This window comes from Aquarana catesbeiana, linkage group LG05, assembly GCF_042186555.1.
Source record: "Aquarana catesbeiana isolate 2022-GZ linkage group LG05, ASM4218655v1, whole genome shotgun sequence".
Lineage (NCBI taxonomy): Eukaryota > Metazoa > Chordata > Amphibia > Anura > Ranidae > Aquarana > Aquarana catesbeiana.
In genome coordinates this window covers 180,984,971-181,011,148 of record NC_133328.1, presented here as the reverse complement: position 1 = coordinate 181,011,148, position 26,178 = coordinate 180,984,971, and the positions used below count along the sequence as shown (strand labels likewise).

At 41.5% G+C, this 26,178-nt stretch overlaps 1 protein-coding gene across 2 annotated transcripts in view; it reads right to left on the bottom strand.

Annotated features, from left to right (window-relative positions):
• The window catches only part of LOC141144583 (serine/threonine-protein kinase ULK4-like), a 1,176,078-nt gene that overhangs the window by 1,101,232 nt on the left and 48,668 nt on the right, over window positions 1-26,178 (bottom strand). For both annotated transcript variants that reach the window (XM_073630414.1, XM_073630413.1), the window contains exons 8-9: window positions 19,975-20,050; window positions 6,543-6,632 (exon numbers count right to left, since the gene is read on the bottom strand). In XM_073630414.1, coding sequence (XP_073486515.1) covers window positions 6,543-6,632; window positions 19,975-20,050 — 166 coding nt within the window. The remainder of the gene's footprint in view (window positions 1-6,542; window positions 6,633-19,974; window positions 20,051-26,178) is intronic.

Sequence of the window (26,178 nt, the reverse complement as noted above, 5' to 3'; positions counted from 1 at the left end):
CCGCTCACCCTCACACTTGTCAAATTAGGATGAGTGTCTGTCTCTGTACAGCCACCGCGTACCTAAAGACTTACACAGGCTGCCTATACGCAGCACTTGGGGCACCATCTGCATAAACAAACAGCCGATTCATGGCTAATGACTTTATGCAAGTATGAGTATATCTGCAGATATTTATGGCCCCAGACTCACTGGGGTTGGTTCAATAAAACTGGAGAGTGCAAAATTTGGTGCAGCTCTATATAGAAACCAATCAGCTTCCAGGTTTTTTTTTTTTTTCTCAAAGCTTAAAGCGGACCTTCACCCTCCCTCTGCACTCTCCTTCTCTCCATCCTGCCCCCCCCCCCCCCCCCCCATCGGATTTTTGCACCTGGAAGAGCTGACAGCTGATCCAACAAGAGAGAAAGATCCCAGCAGCTCAACACTGGACCTGCTGGCTAGGTGAGTATGTTTATTGTGCTGAAAAATGTCAAAGGTAAGCAGCGAAAAAAATGGAGGGGGGAGCAAAAAGGCTGTAGTTGCTCTTTAACCAATTGCCGACCGCGCTATGGCTGAATTTTTACAGCTTGGACAGCTAGTTCTGGGAGGTCGTCATATGACAGCCTCCCTTGATCACGCATGCCGCACGCACACTGCAGGGCACAGGTGGCGCGCTCTGTGATCACAGTGTCCGGAGGACACTGCTGATCACAGATTGAGGTAAAAAGCCAATCAGCAGGTCCAATTACCGCTGGTCACGGATGTAAATAGGAGCTGGTTATTGGCACTCCTTTCCTCATGTTGACAGCATGAGGACAGAAGAAGAGAGCCGATAACCGGCTTCTCTAAAAGGGACATGTACACTGATAATCAGGGCACTGATTATCAGTGTACATGTCCCTTTTAGAGAAGCCGGTTCAGCCTATCAGTGCCCGTCAATGCCCATCAGTGCTGCCTCATCAGTGCCCATCAGTGCAGCCTAATCAGCGCACGTCATGTGTCTGTTTGCAAAATTTTACAATTTTTGGGGTTTCTTTTCAAAATTGGCAGTCTCTTTTAGTTTGTTTAGCAAAGAATAAAAAACCCAGTGGTGCATAAATACTACCAAAAAAAAAGCTCTATTTGTGTGGAAAAAAAATATAAATTTGTTTGGGTACAGTGTTGACCCCACAATTGTCATTCAAAATGTGACAGCGCCCAGTAGGCGAGTGGTTAACTGAACAAGCTGCTACCAAGTACAGCAGCACCAGATTTTGCACTCTCCCATTTTAGTAAATCAACCCAACTATGTCCTACTTTTTCGTACTCCAAATAAATTCTGGGTACATTTCCATTTGCAGACACAGCTGGGTATTTTGACCCATTGATTTCTATATTGCCACATTAAGATGCGTACAAAACTAAAAGCATCAAAATGCTGCGTTTTAAGATGCCCATGAGAATGAGCCCTTAACATTACAGCTTCTCTAGTCAGCTCCCTAGTCACTAGACAGAGGTGACAATGCTGCTTTGCTGCCTAATAAGAAAGATGGAGGGGGTGAGGTGACAGAAAAATGATCTGTTTAATTGGGACATACATGTTCCCCGTTTGGCTGTTTAATATGGAAAAAGTGTGCAAATTACAAAACTAGCTATGAAGAATTACAAATATTTTGTCAGGTAAAACAGTAAGGATTTATGTATTTCATCAGGACATTCAACTGCTTGACTGAAATTTTACAAGTTGTGTGGATATCCGTACAAATGGCAAAAAATGTAATTACCTTTCCAGGCTATAAACATCAATAGTCAAGGAAAATGAGATTCTCCAACACATCAATTCCACAGCAACACCAGACTAATAAAACATGCCACGGCTCGTGGTTTTTAATAAAATCCTATGTAAACAATACTTTGTGCATTTATTCTTCCCTGAGAGGTTATCTCAGAGATTTACCTCAAGTTTCAGGCCTGGTTTATCTTATGAGCTTGAAGTTTTAAGAATGGATAATGCTTTTTTTGCATGCATTAGTACATATAATAATGAAAATGTGAGTGCAATCATCTAGTCTTGTGTATTTTTGCAATGATTGTGTTTCTTGTTTTGCTGCAAAATTTAGCAAAAAAAAAAAAAAAAAAAAAGCTACCAAAAAATTAATTCCTCACCTCTTAAAGAGGAAGTAAACTCCTGTGCATAATTTGTACCTACAGGTAAGGCTATAATAAGACTTACCTATAGGTACTGTAAACATCTCCTAAAACGCGCACCGCATGCGCTCTGAAGGAACAGCCACCCGTGTCGTTCCTTCAAAGTCCCATGCCATAAACGGCGGCTCCCATGCGCATGCCTGGGAGAGACATCATTGCAGCTCTGAACATTTACACAGCCGGAGTCCACGAACCCAGAAGGAAGACGGATGAAGATGGAAGCCTTGTCAGCGGTGACAGCTCGCCGCTGGAAGGGCTTCGGTCTAAGGTAAGTTTCACATAATGTGTTAGTATGCGAAGCATGCTAGCATATTATGGCTTTACCTCGCAGGTTCCAGAAAAAAAAAAAAAAAAAACACAGCGATTTACTACCACTTTAATAAAACCGCATGATAATGTCCATTACTGTGTATTATTATGTGTTAGATTTCATTGCAATTCTAATCTGGGATGCCTGCAAAAAAAAAAAAAAAATCGAGACTTATCTGTATATTATACAGTACTATGCAAATGTTTTAGGCAGGTGTAAAGAAATAGTGCAAAATTAAGAATGCTTTCAAAAATATATATTTTAATTGTCTATTTTTATCAATTTACAAGGTACAAAGCGAGCAAACAGAAGTAAAATTTCTAAATCAAATCAATATTTGGTGTGACTATCCTTTGTCTTCAAACCAGCTTTGATTCGTACACTTGCACAAAGTCAGCCATTTTGTAGGATTAGAGTCAGGCATTTGATTAAACTATTATACCATGCCAGGACTAATAATCATCAATTTTGTATGTAGGTTGAAAGAGTCATTAACTGAAACAGAAACAGCTGTGGAGGAGGCTTAAAACTGGGTGAGGTTGTGGAAGACAATTTCATGCCACAGGGCACACACCATGGCAAGACTGAGCACAACAACAAGACACATTGTAGTTAACCGCTTGCCGACCAGCCGCCATAGTTTTACTGCGGCAGAATGGCACGGGCAGGCGAATCAACGTTATGGTACAACGCTCCTTTGGGCGGCCACTAGGGGTGCGCGCCCGCAGCTTGCCCCCGGAGCTGATGCAAGTGCCCGGCGGTCTTGAAGAAACACAGAGATCCCGGTACTCTGAGGGAAGAAGTGACAGATTGTCTGTTCATACAAAGCATGAACAGCAATCTGTCATCTCCCTCTTTAGTTAGAAAACACACTAGGGAACACAGTTAACCCCTTGATCGCCCCTAGTGTTAACTCCTTCCCTGCCAGTGACATTTATACAGTAATCAATGCATCTTTATAGCACAGATCGCTGTATAAATGCCAATGGTCCCAAAAATTTGTCAGAATTGTCCGATGTGTCCGCCATAATGTCGCAGTCACGAAAAAAAAAAGAAAACAAATTCCATCCCATGTGAAAGGAGCGTAAAGCCTGGGTCACACTAGTGCAACTTCTGATGCGACTTGAGTTGCACAGAATCGCATGACAAGTGAAATCTCATTGTTTTCAATGGTGCCTGCTCTAATCAATGCAACTCAGAATTGTGCGATTTTTGAAAAGCTTCCTGCACTACTTTTATGAGATTTACATTGCGACTTGGCCCCATAGAATATGCAAAGTCACATCACATAATCACACTGTAAAAAAGTTGCATTACAGTAGTGTGAACCAAGCCTAAAGCGGTATTAAACCCCAAAGCTAACAATTATTATAATTATATTATAATATTATTATTATTTATATATGCAGCTTACCAATTCTTAGATGGTGTTGCTGTATTCGTTTTCTTTTTCAGGCTTTCTCCGACTATGTATTTCACAATGTATTTTTATCTGATGATCTGGACAGTAAGTCTGTTTTTTTTTTTCAAAAGAAGTTCTCTTGCAGATGTATCATTTATAGCGATGAGGCAAACCATTCAACATAGAATGCATTAAGGGAAAAAAACTTAAGGCTTTAGAACCACTTTAAGGCTGTGTTCACATTAGCCTGCATGGTAAAACGCTATGTTTTATTGAGCAGGCTAGCATAGTGCTGGCTCTGGCAGGTGACATGCGCTAACTGACCTGAGAAAGGAGACTGACCTCCCTGTGCTGAGGTTAACTCTACAGTACTTTCACACAGGTACCAGATCTTGTGTAGCAAATGATGGACACTACATGCCGCACAATCCACAATCCAAATGAGCTCCGATAACCCTACATCCAGTGGCAGCTGGTGCTCCATTTTTTTTTTTTTTGGTGGCGGGGGGGTTGGCAAACAAACCACTCCACACATATAAACGTAACATAATAAAAATATGAACCTGTAAATCAAAGCCCAACAGAAGAATACCAACACTGCCAACTCATCGGCGCAGCCGTAGAAAACTGTCGCACAAGTGGCTCCTCGCTCAGCAGGCCCTGACCTATACAACCAGCCCACAAATCTCATCCTCTGATTTCTCCAATGCTGGGACACATTAAAGTGACAAATATAGCCTTTATATAACGTGCCACCTCCACGCCATCATCGGTATCAATCTGTGCGTAGGGGGAAGAGGAACATTCACACCACCATCCACAAATCCCATCATCATTAACTCTCTACTGTCCTCACCATCATCATTATACAAGAAGTTACACATCTGCAACATTGTTACTAGACAAACAAAAAAAACCCTATTGAAATCCATGCGTCTGGCACCCTGCATATAGATTAGGGGCCGGGCGCATGGATTAGGGAGGCAACACCCCTGCTCCCACCTTTATTGTGTGGTATTCCATTAAATATATTAATGATTGATTCTCCAAATAAAAATAAAAACTAGAATCTAAAGTCAGCCATAGGTGGTTTGAATCTCGGCTGGTTAGATCAACTTGGGAACAACCAGGCTGTCAGATTTTGTATGCGATTTTTACCAGCAGCTATAGCCATTAGCAATAATCACTGTGGGTTTTCCCCGTCGCCAGGAGAACACAATGGCTCTGCAGGAGGGTTTCCCCCAACAACATTGACTGTGTTGATGGGGGAATCAAGCAATTTTCTATGCCTGGCTTAACAGGATTCACTACAAGTTCCAAATATTTAAAGTGAGCCTGTATGCATGATATCCAATTATGGCTAAGTGTAACGGTTTGTACAGCTGCATAATTGCTTTTAACATATCCAATAATTTTTGCCTCTGTGTCCCTTGTATCCTTAAAAAGATGCCTACTTAAAGTGCAACTCCAGGATATAAGCACATGTTCCTGGTCCTTAGTCTCCTGGGATCCTCACGTCACATCTCCCAAGAGGCTGTAGAACCAGGGACACAGAGGGGCCGGGAGGGTGGGCCTCGCCCATCATCAAAAGTTAGCTGGTTATACCCAGAAGTGCAATAAGTAGTAGAAGTAACAATACCAAGGAGTCCATACTCATAAAATGCTGCAATTAAGTATTAAGGGCATCCACAGGATAGCTTCACACATATCATGGTATGGTATGTAACCACTTCATCAGAAGCTGTACGCTAGACAAGAGAGCATAAGCCAAAATTGGAAGGGTCGCTGGTTGCGAACGACAGGTTGTTCTTCTAACCCCAGTGACCAGGAGACCCTAGAATAGTGATGGCAAATCTTGGAACCCCAGATGTTTTGGAAATACATTTCCCATGATGCTCAACTACACTGCAGAGTGCATTAGCATAATTGGAAATGTAGTTCCAAAACATATGGGGTGCCAAGGCTCACCTTCACTGCCCTAGACTGTGGTACCTACAGAGGTATTCACCAATTTGTGCAAATGAGGATGCAGACACAATAGGATTCATCTAAAGGTGGGCCAAAGTTTATTTCAATTATGTACAGCAAAAGGTATTTAAAAGGTACTTGCTTTAAAGCAAGTATGCCATGGAGAAAACAATGCTGTAAGGTATAAAAGTTCAGACACCAACCCTGCCATTATGCCAGAATACCAAGCCATTCTGACAGTTCCAGATGTTAAAATCTGCTTGCTCCCTCCTGCTTATGCCTACTGGCCTCTGACTATGATGGGCTGCCGTGATGACCAAAGGAATGTGGGGGTGGGGGCAGAATGGTCTGGCATTCTTGTATAATGGCGGGGAATTGGAAGCTGCCACAGAGTGACACAGCCCTACCGAGTTTTACTCAACAATGCCTGCTGCCATTAACATTGGATTGGAAATACTGTTGATAAATCATGATGTAACAGTGCGGAGCTCCAACCTACCAGTATGAAATGGTTTCTAAACTTGCATTATGATTGCTGCAGGCAAATTCTGCTACTACTCCAAGCATACTGGGAAGATGGGATAGACAAACCAATTTCGTACCATGGCATTGCCACCATCCAAATTATTCTGATAGTAAAAAAGAATGAAATACCCCCCTTTTTATTGGCTATGGACTAGAATGCATATATCATACCCAAGGGTGCCGCTAGTCTGGTCCAGCCGAGGATCTCCAGAAAATACATCTTTCCAAAAAGCATGGCGAAATAATTCAGTCCATGTAATCCTGCAAAACAACATATGTATTTTAAGATGCATCATAGAATGCTTTTTAAAGCTGAATCCCAGACAGATATCAAAACAAAAAAGCAGATAAGTGGGCATAAAAAAAAAAAAAATAGGATTTTTATAACAACTTTACCTGTAAAATCCTTTTCTTGGAGTACATCATGGGATACAGAGGTCCCATGATGTAAGATAAAGAAATAAATGTTTTAAATGCAGTTACCTGGCTAAGGCCTCTTGCACACAGATGTAATAATTTACTGATGTTTTTACTCAGGATCTTGTTGACAGAAAGATCCTAAATAAAATGTTCCATAAAGACCGCACATAAATGTGCATAAAATTCTTTTTCATCATTTTCCAATTGCCAGTGTTGCAATACGGGTGTGTATACACACACATACATGTGTAAATTAGAACATTTTACATTTGAATGCTTTATTTTTATTGTACGCCTCTGTACCCGTGGCTGTATTATTATTCTTTACACATCTGTGTGTGTTGTTCCAGACCATAATGCACCTGTGTTCAGTAAAAAATGTGACATTATTTAATCCCATGTGCAAGAGGACAACATCTTTAGAAGTCTCTAGGACCAAGTGGCACGAGGGCAAGCACTAGCAGATAGTCAGTCTCCACTGCAAAGCACAGTGCTGTCAGTTTAACAGAGCAAACATTCATAGAGGGGGAGAAAGAAGGGATGCCTCATATTTAGGCTCCTTCCTAGTCCAATCAGAAGGCTGGATATGTATCAGAACTTGGCTATCCTGTTTAGCAGCATTTCCTGTATAAGAAAACTGGCTGAAGAGAATTAAGAATATTTTCTGAAGTTGGAAGACTAATAACATGTTTTAGCTGTGTATTATCTGCTCGCCTGGAATTAAGCTTCAGGCTGCATTCACACCTGAGCGTTTTCAGCTCATAAAACACCTGAAAACCGCCAAATCCCAATCATTTCAATGGCACCTGTTCACATCTGAGCGTTTCGTCACCTAAAGCAAAACGCCTGAAAAACGCCCTGAGCTCAAAAAAGAACATGGGCTTCTTTGGGTCAGATTACAGGAGTTCTTCTGTCTTTTACATTGGTGACCTGAACAAAATCTTGGCAAAAACCACAGCAAAATCGCTGTAAAAACGTGCGACTTTGAAACACTCAGGTGTGAATGCAGCCTCATTTATGCTGAAGAACCTAATTAAATGCGAACTACGTAATTCAACAAAGCACAACAGCAGCAAAAGGTTCAAATAATGGAAATTTCTGCCCTTGGAAACAATCAAGTTTTCCATTCTAGTTCATACTTTTGCGTACTGCTATTAGATAAGAGCTAATAATTTCCAGAAAGGAAGAAACCATTTCACTCACTATTTATGTATTAAGCGTATAGCATTAACATGCACTTATTCAGTGTTTATGTTTTTTTTTAACCACTTGAGCCCCGGACCATTATGCTGCCTAAGGACCAGAGGTCTTTTTCCAATTTGGCACTGCGTCGCTTTAACTGCTAATTGCGCGGTCATGTAATGCTGTACCCAAACGAAATTTGCGTCCTTTTCTTCCCACAAATAGAGCTTTCTTTTGATGGTATTTGATCACCTCTGCAGTTTTTATTTTTTGCGCTATAAACGGAAAAAGACCGAAAATTTTGAAAAAAAATGATATTTTCTACTTTTTGTTATAAAAAAAATCCAATAAACTAAATTTTAGTCATACATTTAGGCCAAAATGTATTCGGCCACATATCTTTGGTAAAAAAAATGTCAATAAGCATATATTTATTGGTTTGCGCATAAGTTATAGCGTCTACAAACTAGGGTACATTTTCTGTAATTTACACAGCTTTTAGTTTATGACTGCCTATGTCATTTCTTGAGGTGCTAAAATGGCAGGGCAGTACAAAACCCCCCCAAATGACCCCATTTTGGAAAGTAGACACCCCAAGGAAATTGCTGAGAGGCATGTTGAACCCATTGAATATTTATTTTTTTTGTCCCAAGTGATTGAATAATGACAAAAAAAAAAAAATATTTACAAAAAGTTGTCACTAAATGATATATTGCTCACACAGGCCATGGGCCTATGTGGAATTGCACCCCAAAATACATTTAGCTGCTTCTCCTGAGTATGGGGATACCACATGTGTGGGACTTTTTGGGAGCTTAGCCGCGTACGGGGCCCTGAAAACCAATCACCGCCTTCAGGATTTCTAAGGGTGTAAATTTTTGATTTCACTCTTCACTGCCTATCACAGTTTCGGAGGCCATGGAATGCCCAGGTGGCACAAAACCCCCCCAAATGACCCCATTTTGGAAAGTAGACACCCCAAGCTATTTGCTGAGAGGCATATTGAGTCCATGGAATATTTTATATTTTGACACAAGTTGCGGGAAAGTGACACTTTTTTTTTTTTTTTTTTGCACAAAGTTGTCACTAAATGATATATTGCTCACAAAGGCCATGGGCATATGTGGAATTGCACCCCAAAATACATTTAGCTGCTTCTCCTGAGTATGGGGATACCACATGTGTGGGACTTTTTGGGAGCCTAGCCGCGTACGGGGCCCCGAAAACCAAGCACCGCCTTCAGGATTTCTAAGGGTGAAAATTTTTGATTTCACTCTTCACTGCCTATCACAGTTTCGGAGGCCATGGAATGCCCAGGTGGCACAAAACCCCCCCAAATGACCCCATTTTGGAAAGTAGACACCCCAAGCTATTTGCTGAGAGGCATGGTGAGTATTTTGCAGCTCTCATTTGTTTTTGAAAATGAAGAAAGACAAGAAAAAACTTTTTTTTTTTCTTTTTTCAATTTTCAAAACTTTGTGACAAAAAGTGAGGTCTGCAAAATACTCACTATACCTCTCAGCAAATAGCTTGGGGTGTCTACTTTCCAAAATGGGGTCATTTGGGGGGGTTTTGTGCCACCTGGGCTTTCCATGGCCTCCGAAACTGTGATAGGCAGTGAAGAGTGAAATCAAAAATTCACGCCCTTAGAAAGCCTGAAGGCGGTGCTTGGTTTTCAGGGTCCCGTACGCGGCTAGGCTCCCAAAAAGTCTCACACATGTGGTATCCCCGTACTCAGGAGAAGCAGCAGAATGTATTTTGGGGTGTAATTTCACATATTCCCATGGCATGTTTGAGCAATATATCATTTAGTGACAACTTTGTGCAAAAAAAAAAAAATTGTCTCTTTCCCGCAACTTGTGTCGCAATATAAAATATTCCATGGACTCGACATGCCTCTCAGCAAATAGCTTGGGGTGTCTACTTTCCAAAATGGGGTCATTTGGGGGGGGTTTGAACTGTCCTGGCATTTTATGCACAACATTTAGAAGCTTATGTCACACATAACCCACTCTTCTAACCACTTGAAGACAAAGCCCTTTCTGACACTTTTTAATTACATGAAAAAGATATTTTTTTTTCCAAAAAAATTACTTTGAACCCCCAAACATTATATATTTTTTTAAAGCAAATGCCCTACAGATTTAAATGGTGGGTGTTTCATTTTTTTTTTTCACACAGTATTTGCGCAGCGATTTTTCAAACGCATTTTTTGGGGAAAAAACACACTTTTTTAAATTTTAATGCACTAAAACACACTATATTGCCCAAATGTTTGATGAAATAAAAAAGATGATCTTAGGCCGAGTACATGGATACCAAACATGACATGCTTTAAAATTGCGCACAAACGTGCAGTGGCAACAAAATAAATACATTTTTAAAAGCCTTTAAAAGCCTTTACAGGTTACCACTTTAGATTTACAGAGGAGGTCTACTGCAAAAATTACTGCCCTCGATCTGACCTTCGCGGCGATACCTCACATGCATGGTGCAATTGCTGTTTACGTTTGACCACAGACCGCCGCTTGCGTTCGCCTTAGCGCGAGAGCAGGGGGGCGACAGGGGTGCTTTTTTTTTTTTTTTTTTCCTTTATTATTTTTTTGCTTTTTTATCTTATTTTTAAACTGTTCCTTTCATTTTTTTTTTTTAAATCATTTTTATTGTTATCTCGGGGAATGTAAATATCCCCTATGATAGCAATAGGTAGTGACAGGTACTCTTTTTTGAAAAAATTGGGGTCTATTAGACCCTAGATCTCTCCTCTGCCCTCAAAGCATCTGATGACACCAAGATCGGTGTGATAAAATGCTTCCCCAATTTCCCAATGGCGCTATTTACATCTGGCGAAATCTAAGTCATAAAATGCTCGTAGCTTCCGGTTTCTTAGGCCATAGAGATGTTTGGAGCCACTCTGGTCTCTGATCAGCTCTATGGTCAGCTGGCTGAATCACCGGCTGCATTCTCAGGTTCCCTGTTGAGACAGGAGGGCCAGAGAAAAACACGGAAGACGGTGGGGGGGGGGGCATTCCCTCCCACGGCTTGTAAAAGCAGTCTAGAGGCTAATTAGCCGCTAGGATTGCTTTTACATGAAAGCCGACCGCTGGCTGAAAAGAATGATACCAAGATGATACCTAAACCTGCAGGCATCATTCTGGTATAACCATTCAAAGTCGTGAATGGCGTACCTGAAGACAAAAAAATGGTTAACAATAAAGCACAGTAAACGGTAAAGTATAAATAATTACATACCTGAAAAACAAACATGATAAAACATAATAACAATAAAACATTGCAGAATAGAATACAGTAAAAAAGAGCAGAACAAGAGAGAGAGAATAGAGAGAGAGAGAACAATAAAATGACAACTATTTTTTTTTATTTTATATATTTATTTTTTTTTTTTTACACTTTTTTTGTAACTAACTTTTATAACGGTAACCGGTTCCAGGTTCGGGTCTCTCAAAATGCGATGGCATCTTGGGAGACCCTGTGAAAGTGTGCCTAGTCTGTGCAATGCTGTACCCTACGCTAATACTCAACTAGTGAATGGTAGCGTTCAAAACATTCACCAATGCAAAGACCAGGATTGTCAGGACAGGAGGGACAATAATAGCGGGTGTCACGCCTATATCCGCGCTTGCTGCAGACACAACATCTTTTTTGGGGGGCGTTGGGTAGGGGTACTCGGGAGGACATAAAGAAAATGCCTCTCATGCAGCCGACTGCATTTGGTTGGGGATGTGAATGGGGGAAGTACGGGTGCTGCAGAAGTGGTGGGTTCCCAATTAGGATTGGCGAATGCAGCAGGAAGGGCACTATGGGCACGACGGGCCTGTGTTTGTCTTCTTGGTGGCAGCGGGACACTACTTGTGCTTGCCACCTCACCAGCTTGAACTGCACTTATGGGACTCGCCATGTCACCAAGTGTTACTGCAGTGCTGGTTTGACTAGGACCGGGGTGTACTAGGCCGCTGGTGCTTGCCAGTTCAATAAAAAGCTACCAAAAAAACTGTTAGCGATCGCAGGGATCAGGCCTGACTCTGCGAATGCTGCAGTTTAGTTTAGTGTTTTGTAAGTGACAGTGATCGATCGATACTGCACTTGGGTGGGCTGGGCCGGGCAGAGGGGCAAAATGCAGGTGCTAGCAGGTATCTGGGCTGATCCCGCTAACACTGCGTTTTTGGGAACCCTAAACTGCTGGGGACGCTAGTATAGATCTGATCGGATCAGATATTGATCCGTTCAGATACTATACCACTAAGGGAGGCGTATGCTGCATGCGTGGGTGTTAGCGGTACTGGCGCTAATCTGACGCTGCTTGGGGCTGGTGCTTGCCAGTTCACCAAAATACTACCAAAAAAACTGTTAGCGATCGCAGGGATCAGGCCTGACTCTGCGAACGCTGCAGTTATGCATTTAGTGTTTTGTAAGTGTCAATGATCGATCGATACTGCACTTGGGTGGGCTGGGCTGGGCCGGGCGGAGGGGCAAAACGCAGGTGCTAGCAGGTATCTGGGCTGATCCCGCTAACACTGCGTTTTTGGGAACCCTAAACTGCTGGGGACGCTAGTATAGATCTGATTGGATCAGATATTGATCCGTTCAGATACTATACCACTAAGGGAGGCGTATGCTGCATGCGTGGGTGTTAGCGGTACTGGCGCTAATCTGATGCTGCTTGGGGCTGGTGCTTGCCAGTTCACCAAAATACTACCAAAAAAACTGTTAGCGATCGCAGGGATCAGGCCTGACTCTGCGAACGCTGCAGTTATGCGTTTAGTGTTTTGTAAGTGACAGTGATCGATCGATACTGCACTTGGGTGGGCTGAGCTGGGCCGGGCGGAGGGGCAAAACGCAGGTGCTAGCAGGTATCTGGGCTGATCCCTCTAACACTGCGTTTTTGGGAACCCTAAACTGCTGGGGACGCTAGTATAGATCTGATCGGATCAGATATTGATCCGATCAGATACTATACCACTAAGGGAGGCGTATGCTGCGTGCGTGGGTGTTAGCGGTACTGGCGCTAATCTGACGCTGCCTGGGGCGACGCATATCACCGCCGGGCGATCAGGGGGCTAAACCTTTATTCGGTAATAAACGGCGGGTGCCCTCACACTAAAAAAAATAAACAAACTAACCAGCGTCACCCGTAACACTTATACGGTGATCAGTGGTGAAAGGGTTAACTAGGGGGCCATCAAGGGGTTAAAACATTTATTAGATAGTATATGGGGGTCCCTGTCGCTATAAAACGCTGACGGCGAACCTAAATATTTACCTCACTAACTAGCGTCACCAGCGACACTAATACAGCGATCAGAAAAATGATCGCTTAGCGACACTGGTGACAGGGGGTGATCAAGGGGTTAAAACTTTATTAGGGGGGGTTAGGGGGGTATCCTAGACCTAAAGGGGGCTAATATTCACTGTCCCAACACTGTAACTGTCACAAACTGACACCAATGCAGTAATCAGAAAAAAAAAAAAAAAACTGCTGGTGTCAGTTTGTGACAGGGAGGGGGGGGGGGTGATTGGGGGGGGATCGGGGTGTTTTGTGTGCCTGGCATGTTCTACTGTGTGTGTAGTGTTAGTGCACTCACAGTGAAGTCTTCTCTCCTCGGCGCTGCAACGGAATACCGAGCCGAGGAGAGATGACATCATTTCCTTTGCAGCTGTTTAGCATACAGCAGCAAAGGAAGTTATCTGATTGGCCGGCGGCGATCGCGAGGGGGGGGCCACGAACGGATGGCCTCCCCCTCACCTCCGATCGCCGGGGGACCAAAGACGACCGCCTCGGGCACCGGGGGAGGGTCCGATCGGACCCCCCACCCGCGGAAGGCAAATCACGTATATATACGTGATTTTGCCTGTCCGTGCCACCTTGCTGACGTAAATCGGCGTGAGGCGGTCGTCAAGTGGTTAATGCACAAATGAAAGATAGATAGATAGATAGATAGATAGATAGATAGATAGATAGATAGATAGATAGATTTGCTAAAATCATTTTTTTTCCTCATTAATGTACACACAGCCCCCCATATTGACAGAAAAACACAGAATTGTTGACATTTTTGCAGATTTTTAAAAAAAGAAAAACTGAAATATCACATGGTGCTAAGTATTCAGACCGTTTGCTCAGTATTTAGTAGAAGCACCCTTTTGATCTAATACAGCCATGAGTCTTTTTGGGAAAGATGCAACAAGTTTTTCACACCTGGATTTGGGGATCCTCTGCCATTCCTCCTTGCAGATCCTCTCCGGTTCTGTCAGGTTGGACGGTAAACGTAGGTGGACAGCCATTTTTAGGTCTCTCCAGAGATACTCAATTTTGTTTAAGTCAGGGCTCTGGCTGGCCCATTCAAGAACAGTCACGGAGTTGTTGTGAAGCCACTCCTTCCTTATTTTAGCTGTGTGCTTAGGGTCATTGTCTTGTTGGAAGGTAAACCTTCGGCCCAGTCTGAGGTCCTGAGCACTCTGGGGAAGGTTTTCGTCCAGGATATCCCTGTACTTGGCCGCATTCATCTTTCCCTCGATTGCAACCAGTCGTCCTGTCCCTGCAGCTGAAAAACACCCCCACAGCATGATGCTGCCACCACCATGCTTCACTGTTGGGACTGTATTGGACAGGTGATGAGCAGTGCCTGGTTTTCTCCACACATACCGCTTAGACTTAAGGCCAAAAAGTTCTATCTTGGTCTCATCAGACCGAAGAATCTCATTTCTCACCATCTTGGAGTCCTTCAGGTGTTTTTTTAGCAAACTCCATGCGGGCTTTCAGGTGTCTTGCACTGAGGAGAGGCCTCCCTCGGGTCACTCTGCCATAAAGCCCCGACTGGTGGAGGGCTGCAGTGATGGTTGACTTTCTACAACTTTCTCCCATCTCCCGACTGCATCTCTGGAGCTCAGCCACAGTGACCTTTGGATTCTTCTTTACCTCTCTCACCAATGCTCTTCTCCCCCGATAGCTCAGTTTGGCCAGACGGCCAGCTCTAGGAAGGGTTCTGGTCATCCCAAACGTCTTCCATTTAAGGATTATGGAGGCCACTCTGCTCTTAGGAACCTTAAATGCAGCAGAATTTTCTTTGTAACCTTGGCCAGATCTGTGCCTTGCCACAATTCTGTCTCTGAGTTCTTCAGGCAGTTCCTTTGACCTCATGATTCTCATTTGCTCTGACATGCACTGCGAGTTATAAGGTCTTTTATAGACAGGTGTGTGGCTTTCCTAATCAAACACAGCTGGACACAAATGAAGGTGTAGAACCATCTCAAGGATGATCAGAAGAAATGGACAGCACCTGAGTTAAATATATGAGTGTCACAGCAAAGGGTCTGAATACTTAGGACCATGTGATATTTCAGTTTTTCTTTTTTAAGAAATGTGCAAAAATGTCAACAATTCTGTGTTTTATATGTCAATATGGGGTGCTGTGTAAACATTAATGAGGAAAAAAAAATGAACTTAAATGATTTTAGCAAATGGCTGCAATATAACAAAGAGTGAAAAATTTAAGGGGGTCTGAATACTTTCCTTTCCCACTGTATATACACACACATATATACATATACACTTGCAGTCTCCATTCGAATTCATCCCAAAGGTGTTCTATCTAGTTGAGGACTCTGTGCAGGCCAGTCAAGTTCCTCCACCCCAAACTCGCTCATCCATTCCTTTATGGAATTTGCTTTGTGTACTGGTCCAAATCATCTGGTGGAGGGGGGAATAATGCTGTGGGGTTGTTTTTCAAGGGTTGGGCTTGGCCCCTTAGTTCCAGTGAAGGGAACTCTTCAGGCGTCAGCATACCAAGACATTTTGGACAATTTCATGCTCCCAATTTAGTGAGAACAGTTTGGGATTGGCCCCTTCCTGTTCCAACATGACTGCGCACCAGTGCACAAAGCAAGGTCCATAAAGACATGGATGAGCGAGTCTGGGGTGGAGGAATTTGACTGGCCACGTTTTGTCCCCAACGGAAAAAAAAAATAAGCTGTATTCCAGGCATAAAAACTTTCTTAAATATAGCTCTTAACAGCCACAAAGGAAATGTACTCACTTTGAGTGCACCAAATGCCTTTGCGAGCCCAGATATTTCCTTGTAAAAGTAGCAGTGATGTCATCACTGTGCTGTATTCAGCCTGTGCAAATAGGAAAGCTGTGGGAGGGACCCAATAGCTACATACACTACAGGCTGCCTGCAGAAAACTACAAGAGGGGGGCGCATACAAAACCAGTCACTGTATACAATAAAAGAGCAGCAGTATGGTCTGTAGAATGGAGGCAAAGTGCACAGATCTGGAAGAAATACACAAAGAACACCAAGATTCAGGTAAGAATGCACATGGCTTTTGCATGTGTGTGTGTATGTTTGTTTTTCCTGGATTTCAGCTTTAACCGCTTGCCGCCCAGCGAACGCTGATTTACATTGGCAGAATGGCACTGGTAGGCAAAAGGGCGTATAGGTACGTCCCCTTTAAGAAGCGGTGTTGCGGGCGCGCGCCTGCCGCGATCTCCGTGACCGTGGGTCCCGCGGACTCGATGTCCGCCGGGTGCCCGCGATCGTGTCACGGAGAGGTGGAACAGGGAGATACTTTTGTTAACAAAGCATTTCCCCCTTCTGCCTAGTGACATGACAGAGATCACTGCTCTCTGTCATCGAGCAGTGATCACTGTCCTGTGTGTTGAAGCCCAGCCCCCTCACAGTTAGAATCACTCCCTAGGACACACTTAACCCCTTCACCGCCCCCTAGTGGTTAACCCCTTCACTGCCAGTGTCATTTGCACAGCAATCAATGCATTTTTATAGCCCTGATCGCTGTATAAATGACAATGGTCCCAAAATAGTGTCAAAAGTGTCCGATGTGTCTGCCATAATGTAGCAGTCTCGATAAAAATCACAGATCGCCGCCATTACTAATAAAAAAAAATTAAAAATAAAAATGCCATAAAACTATGTTTTGTAGACGCCATACATTTTGCGCAAACCAATCAATATACGCTTATTGCGTTTTTTTTTACCAAAAAAATATGTAGAAGAATACATATCGGCCTAAACTGAGGAAAAAAATATGTTTTTTTTTTTATATATATTTTTGGGGGATATTTATTATAGCAAAAAGTAAAAAATATTGTGTTTTCTTCAAAATTGATGCTCTTTTTTGTTTATAGTGCAAAAAATACAAAACGCAAAGGCGATCAAATACCACCAAAAGAAAGCTCTATTTGTGGGGAAAAAAGGACGTCAGTTTTGTTTGGGTACAACGTTGTACGACCGCACAATTGTCAGTTAAAGCAACACAGTGCCGAATCGCAAAATGTGCTCTGGTCAGGAAGGGGGTAAAATCCTCCGGGGCTGAAGTGGTTAAGCTTCTTCTACACAACTTAGCTGGTAAAACCTTGTGAAAGCAATTCCTTCTAGTCTGGTATAATCTAAAGTGTCAATCTGTTGTAAGACCTGAATACATGATCTTGAGGATTTAGACAACAAGCCTTACTGCAGCTAATTCTATTAGTTTATTCTTATTGGAGTTGCATGCTTGTTGGATTGAATCATTTGTTTCCATTAATTTCACTAGCTTAATATCCTTTTAAAGACTTGAAATTATATCTGGACAGATAACATTATTATTTATTCTTGTGCTTTTAGTAAACTGCAAATGTGCATTCTGTTTCTAAGCCCAGGTTCACATTGCAGCGGGTTAGAACTTGCACAATTTCAACCCGGCAATGCAGTCCGACTTCGGGGGCGATTGACAGACATCTGTGCTGGTTCATGCATAGATGCCTATACAAATCGCCCACCAAAGTCGCCAAAATTAGTACAGGAACTGCTTTTGGGAATCAGTGTGGCGCCGCACCGATTCGGATGGTGCCATTGCTGGCAATAGCTGCCGATATGGCATGCGATTTGACACGTTAAATTGCATGCCAAATCAAACCAATGTGAACCTAGGCTAAATGCTGAATCATACAAATGAAAATGTAAAAGAGAAACTGAATTTTAGAAGCTGTGCCCTAAAAAAGCAGGCAGAGGGCAAAGCCTGCCTGTGGTCTTCTTGCAGGTTTTTCCCCTCTTACCGACTTACCATGCTTTACTCTGTGCTATGGTTGTGAGTGGAAACCGTCATTTTGGTAGAGGCAGGAACTGCCTCCTTATATCAGAGCTTCCAACAAGGAAAACAATGAGCAACAATAGTAGTGACAACACCAAAATCTCACTCCAAATCTCTAAAAGGATAAGTTCACCTTTTAAAAAAAAAATAAAAATAAATGCAAACCTTTTGTAGGTAAAAATGTATTAATTTTTTTACTTGGAGCCTGGAAAGCATTGCACCCCATACAGCCATGTGTTTCTCAAATAGTGATAGTGGGCACCTGGAGAAGATGCCCGCCCGCTGTCACTGGGGGTAGGGGTGAGGGAGGTTGCAGCTGCTGGAACAGGTTACATTTTCCACCCTAAATACAGGAAGAACACGTAACATGTTCCAAAAGGTGAATGTATCCTTAAAAACTAGAAGTCAGAGGCAGCAGTGCCTTGGGTATCACTGCAGATATAGAGCTATAAGGCTGCAAGCACAAGAATGTCTAGGTACACTCACAGACCAGGAAGTGCACTGCTATTATTCAAAAGTCATTCGAGAAAAAAAAAAAAAAAAAATTCAGGGTACATCTTAGGCACAATTAAAACTTCTAGATGTTCCCATTAGAAGCAGAATACATTACATACATACACACTTTTAAAAAACACAAGCAGCCAGGCTCCTAATCGCAGAAGAGACATGAAATGTCTCTTCTGCAATAAAAAAAAGCCTACCCTCCTTCTTGCTACATGGCTGGTAGCGTATTCTAATGGCCTGTGAATAGGCAGCATTTATTTTCTATTTTCTATCACATGGTACATCTTTTCATTCAATCTAGTACCTTATGTGTAGTATTAACATATGACCTTAGACTTAATTACTATACATATAGCCTAAAACGCTTTCATCTACAGGGCTATGCCTCTCATTGACTTCAGCACCATTGGATGGTTACTCTCCGCCGGGTTGCTTTGGTTACTATTCAGCAAGCATATTTAATTTGAATGTGATACAAGAAGATTACAAACGGGTAAACTCAAGACACAACTCCGCTCAACTTTTGTGTTGCTTTTAATACTGTATTGGAATGTTATGCATATGACTGTTTCACAAAACATGTAAGTAGACAGGCTATATGTAGTTTACTGTATTTGTATATTGTTATTGAATATATATATGTCTAAACTGTCTATTAATATGTTATAGACACATGATTGACCCCTTCACATACCCCCGAAGGAGATTTTGAAAAACTCCGAAACGCGTTGGGTGAAACATAGGCCATACTGTTAATGGTTGTGGTGACTGTCATAAATTATGTGTATTTTTGATAGCATTCCGCTTATCTTTCCCATCCTTTTTTTTTATTCTGTATCCTTTGTAGCAAATACGCTATTAATAAAATTGATACTTTTTTACCTACCATGCAATTTCTGTGCCTTTAAAAGTCCAGTTAGGGGAAATATCTTTTTATCACTACCCTCCTTCTTGCAGTCTTCTTTAGAATGTACTCAGCTGCGCATGCACTGCTCAGTTTACATTTCAACACAGATCCTGTGTGCCAGAATTACTGAACTCCTGTGCATGCACAGGAGTGACGCCATCCTTTATCACCAATGAAGACGGCACCCAGAAGAAGCTAGGTAGAAGATGCAGGTAAGATGCTGCCCGCCAGACACAATGGGGGACTCTACTTTTGCTGAGCTGCAATGCAAAGCATCACGACTGCGGCATGTGCTCACCTGCTGCCATTTGCAAACTGAACTAAGTTTTTACTTTTTGTTTGGATCTTGTTCTAGATGTGTTTTCAAACTTGTTTGGATTGTTTTCATTTTACATGTATTTATGTCATATGAACACCATGGGCCTTGGGAAACAATTAGCAGACATCATTCATCCAGCTATTTTGTTCAGGTCTCCCTACCTTTTTAATGGGTCCTTCTGTAGCAAACCGTTAAGTAATGATAGAAACTCAGAAGATGGCTTAGTAGATGACATGCCTGTTAAGAAAATAAAACATTAGAATGCCATTTTACTTACTATTACATTGGAGTTTAAATTATGCTTGAATCATTTAAAAATGGAAGATCTGTTTAAAGTGTATGTAAACCCCAAATCTACATTATCTTTAGTGCGTTTGGCATCATGTCTCGCTGTAGCTGCAGTTTTCTTAACCACTTCAAGACCAGACACCTTCAACCCCTTCAAATCCAGGCCAATTTTCTGCTTTCAACGCTATCACACTTTGAGTGACAATTACTCAATTACGAATTTGCCCCAAAAAAACACTTTACCCCAAACAATGTTTATCATTTTTTTTTTTTTTTTTTTTTTTTTAAGGCCAATAGAGCTTTATTTTGGTGGCATTTAATCACCACTGGGTTTTTAATTTTTTGCTAAATAAATGAAAAAGTACCGAAAAGTTTGATTAAAAAAAACAAAAACAAAAAAAAACCCTATTCTTAGTTTTGTTTTAAAATTTTACAAGTAAAGAATCTTTCTTTATAAAATTATGGCAAAATGTATTCTGCTACATTTTTTTGTAAAATCAACACAAAACCCTTTATATTGTTTAGTCTGTGTGAAAGTTATAGAGTATACAATCTATGGTGTGTACATATATATATATATATATATATATATATATATATATATATATATATATATATATATATATATATAAATTGATCAGTCCTGATGTACTAACTGCCTTTTTTCTTGAGACCATAAAACGCAGGGACAGTACAAATATCCCCCAAATTACCCCTTTTTGAAAAGTAGACAGTCAAAGGTATTTAGTAAGAGGCATGGTAAGTGGTAATTTCTAGGCAGTTTTTTGGAAAATGAGGAAATTAAATAAAATTAGTTTTTTTTCCCCCACAAAGTTGTCATTTTTACAAGCTCTTACACACACAGCATAGGCATAATTGCAATTACACACCAAAACGCATTCTGCGCATTCAGTATGGGGATACCACATGTGAGACTTTTTCACAGCCTAGATGCATAGAAGGGTCTGAAATTCCAGCAGCGCCTTTAGGCGCTCCAGGAGCATAAAATTACGCATCTTATTTCCTGACTACCTATCACATTTTTGGAGGTCCTGAAACACCAAAACAATGGAAACACCCATAAAATGAACCCATTTTGGAAAGCAAACACTGCAAGGTATTTTCTGAAAGACATAGGGGTTTATTTACTAAAGACAAATCTACTTTGCCCTGCAAGTGCACTTGGAAGTGCAGTTGCTATATCAGAGTGGGACATGCAAGGAAAATAAAAAAAAAACAGCATTTTTGCTTGTACATGATTGGATGATAAAATCAGCGGAGCTTCCCCTAATTTCCAATCTTCCCCTGAAATCTAAACTGAGTGCATTGTTAGTGCAAAGTGGATTTGCCTTTAGTAAATCAAGCCCATAGTGATTCTTTTGAAAATGTAATAGTTTGCCACAATTATTTGGAAAATGTAGGAAGAAAGATGAAAATCTATTGTTTTTTAAACAAAGTTGTCAACTAATAAGATATGTCTAACAAGCAGCATGGATATACTTGGAAATACACCCCGAAAGTGGTCTGTGCTCCCTTGATGAGCACATTATTTAAGGTACCGTAAGAGATGGATACTGTTAGGCTCTGAAGAAGAAGGTGCTACCTTCGAAACGCGTCAGCCAGCAGCGGTCTGCACGTCTTGTCCATAGGTCTGGAGACTGCTACCATAATTTGACTATTATGCGTGATTTTTATCTACCCTTGTGAGTAGTACTTTTACGTTTTCTGTTTTAATAAACCTTTTTAAAGATAATGCACAAGGCCGGTGTGCCCTCTATTTTCTGTTTTTTGTCATTAAATATTATTAAGCAGAGGCCCAAGAGAATAAAATGGTGGGTGTTGCAAATTTTTATGTTAGACAATATTTGCACAGCGGTTTTGAAATGCAAATTTTTTGGAAAAAAATACACTTTAATTAATTTTAATGCATAAAATACCCACATTTTTTGGTAAAATATAAAAGATGATGTTACGCCAAGTAAATAGATACCAAACATGTCACGCTTTAAAATGGTGTCCACCTGTGTAATGGCACCAACGTATGGTACCTAAAAATCACCATAGGCAACACTTTAAAAGCCTTTACAGGTTACACGGGAGGTCTGGAGCTAGAATTATTGCTCTCACTGTGACGTTTGCGGTGATACCTCACAAATGTGGTGCTATCGATGTTTACATATACACACACACGAGACCAGCGTGCACTTTCGCATTCGTGCACGAGCATGGGCAGACGGGGGTGCTTTAAACTTTTTGTTTTTATTTTATTTCCAAAAAACATTTTATTGCTATCACAAGGGATGAATAACAGCATTGGTTGTGACAGGTCCTCTTTATGGAGAGATATGCGGTCTATTAGACCCCAGACCTCTCCTCTGGCCTCCAATGCAGCCGATCAGACACAGATTGGTCTGATCAGCTGCTTCCCTGGCTGGTGCGGCCAGATAAACAAAGAAGTGACAATGGAAGTGACTAAATCCTCATCACTACTGGTTTCTGACATCACACAATGGAAGGAATGCCATCAGTTCCTCTCACTGTGTACCTGGAGCCAGATGCTGCTGGTCGATTCCTTACAGGGCTCCCTGGTCGCTCAGGAGAACCCAGTAAAGGCGGCAGCGGAAGGGGGGGGGGCCTTTCGCTGCCTGTAAAAGTAAATCGCATGATACAAGACCATGTGATCACCTGGACACAACGGTAATGTGATCCCCTATGATCACCGGCCTCCCAGGTTTGCGCTCTTAAGCAGTGCAGAAGCTGCCTATGCCGGCTGATGTATAGGAATGTTAACCTGCATTGGTTCTGCTCCAGTGCTGCCCTCTATAGGCTGTGGGCAATTGGGAAGCGGTTAAATGAGATATGTGGAGTAATGAAAAAACAAACATACATACTCTGCTCAGGGCAGAGTGCTGGGCTGGGGAGGGGCTGGGTGCAGCTGCCTCCAGCTCTCAGCTGTATGCCGAGAGGTGCAGCACGCTGTCAATCAGGCAACTTAGTAGATCCCGACAATATTGTCGGGATCATTCCAGAGCCTGGAGCAGCTGTGCCTTGTCAGCTGATAGTGGACAAAAACTGTATGTAGTAATAGCAAACATGCTGAAAAATACATTTAGGGTTTACATACACTTTAGGCCCACATTCACACTAGTGTGATGTGTGAATATGTGCAATTTTGCATGCGATCATGAAATACACGAAAAACGCACGTCTCATTTGCAGTGCCAATCATTGTTAATGGTACCAAAAACACGCCAAGCAAGAAGTGTGCTTTTGCACACCTGAGATTGGACAGCAAACATGGAAAAATGTGGTTAAAAAAACATGCAAAATGCAAAAAGGTACGGGAGCTTTTTTGTCGCAAAATAAATAAATGAGATGCCCAACATGCTAAAAAAATGTATAGGCATGATGCTTGACATCGCACTACAATGGTGTGGTGTGGATGGGAGCTTAAAGTGGAGTTCCACCCAAAAGGGAAAGCTCCGCTTGTCTGCTTCATCCCCCGCTTCAAATCAAATGCTGATTACACAAAAAACAGACATTCATTCATTTAAATATTATTTGCTCATTTATATGTTTTTTTTTCGGCATTTGTAAAATAAAGGATGTGACCCTCATACTGAAAAGTATGGACCCCCTACGGAAGCAAATCATAACTGTAAATTATGTTAACATTGTAAGTTATGTTTTTTTAAATACCTTTTTTTTGACCAGGCTTCTGAAGTATCCAGTGTATAGGACGTGAAAATCGGAGCCTCAGAGACCACCGGAGTGGCCGGGATTGAAGATCTTTTGCTGCCCAGCTGAAAGCAGGGGACCCTCAGGGACAGAAATTTAACTTGCAAACATGAGACATATCTGCTTCAACTCTCAATTGTTTAATCCTGTTTCTTTAAAATCCTGTGTGCTTTGAATCCCCATCTTCATTCCTTTCCTTTATGCCTGTGTATACAATTAATTCTGCTCTCTCAATATCTCCCAATTCAGAGAGGAAAGCGTGCAAGTGATGGGGAGTAATGGGAAAGAACACATTCCTGGCATCCCTTTAGATGAGCATGTTCCTCCCCGCTGACCACTGGATGGAGCAGACTTTGGCTGTGCTGATCAGTTGCTTGATTATTGTTCCAGAAGCAGGTCTGAGAATGTACAGTAATCAAGAAACTGATGGACAGACTGCATAGCTAAAGTCCAAACCATTCAGGGGCCAGCTCCCTCCCTGGAACATCTATGTCTAGGTGTGTCCGAAAATGTTTTTTCACTTTTGCAATCACCGGGAAACTGATCTACAGTATGACCCCCCGCTAGCTCTTATGAAGAACTAGAAATACAAAAAAAAAAAAACAGCAGCTGAAGCTACAGGTGTGGATTGAGCAAATGTACACATTTTAAAGTAAGAAAAATAGTTTAACAATGCTAATATAGCATTTTGAATACAGCACGAGTCAGTAATTAAATCGGTAGTAAACCGCATTAAAAAAATAAAAATAAATAATAATAGGTACCAGGCAGTTTAAGTCATAATGTGATCATATGTATTGCAAACTAGCACATTAAGACAGACTTACCTAAAAACGAAGCCCTCCAGTGGCGCGCTGTCAACACTTACCTGGTCCTGGTCATCTTTCTGGGTTTGTGGGCTTCGGCGACATGAATGGCCCGAGGCAGCGATGGGAGTTGCTGTTTATGGCATTGCTCTGAAGGAACGGCATGGGTATGATGTTCCTTCAGAGCGCATGTGCCAATGACGTCACTGGCCGCAATCTAAAGTAAATATCTCCTAAACTGTGCATGTTTAGGAGATATTTAATGTACTTATAGACAAGCCTTATTATAGGTTTACCTATAGGTAAACATCATACATGGGAGTTTACTTCCACTATAATGTTCTTTATTAGAACTTCATGTAGTTACTGCTTTAAAAAAATAACTGGTGTTATTACCCAGAGAAACCATGTAGCTTTATACTACACTGGGGACATGAAGTTAAATACTCAATATATTCATTTCCTTCAATCTGATTTCAGCTGCAAATGTGATTTTGGGGCTCAATGGCTTGGAAAGTAGGATATCAGCAACTATTTATGAACTGGCTTATCTTACCAATTTTGTTTTAATACTGAAGCAGCTCTTAAGACTATGTTTGTATTTCAGCTTACTGGAACACTGAAGATTTCTGTTCCATATATGCAATCTCCTGGTTGCTAGTATATTAAAGTTTGCCTTATCTAACCTGTAACTGTTTCAAAGACCTCAATAAACACCCAATGAAACAGAAACATGGAGTATCTGATTAGCTGCTACAGGCAACAAGTATGCACTTCCTTAAGGCACTTTTCTGCATGATTCTCACATTTAAATGCTTTCTACAGTTAACAATTGTGAATCAACAAAATTATTTACCCTAATGTAAAGTAACTGGTTCGTTTTGAGATCCATTGATAAGCATTAAAAAATAATTAAATAAGCTAAATGCATTTTCAGCAACATCAATATACAGGCTGTTTTTATGATACTCTCTAAGACTTTGTATTCCTATTTGTTGAAACAAGCTTATGGAAAGCTCAAATTGTTTGAAAGCAGCAAGCCTTTGCAAAGACTTCATAGCCAACTGTAGACAGACAAGACAAGCAGTACAATTTGACCATTTTAATACACTGGATGCTTCAAAAGCCTCATCATAAAAAGGTGTTTAAAAACATCAATTGCACTGTTAACATAATTTACAGCTATGATCATCTACTGTATTACGTGGCACATTCAAATGTATTAGTATATAGAGAAAATCAGACAAATTTAAATTAAATACAGGCCCATAGAGTTACATTTAAATACCTGTACTTGCTTCTCCAAATAAATGTAAAATAATACCGTCTTTATTCCTTCATTTACAGCTTCTCTGCTCCTCCTCTGACAGAAGCCCAATCTGTAGGCTTTACCAACATCAAGCTCAGGCAGAGATCATATGCCACTGAACCCTGTTTAGTGACCCCTCCAGGGGGAGAGGGAATATTGGTTAAAGGGCTCCCACCCAGTTTCCCGGCTCCACTTCCTCAATCTTTTTATTTGCTGCTAGGATG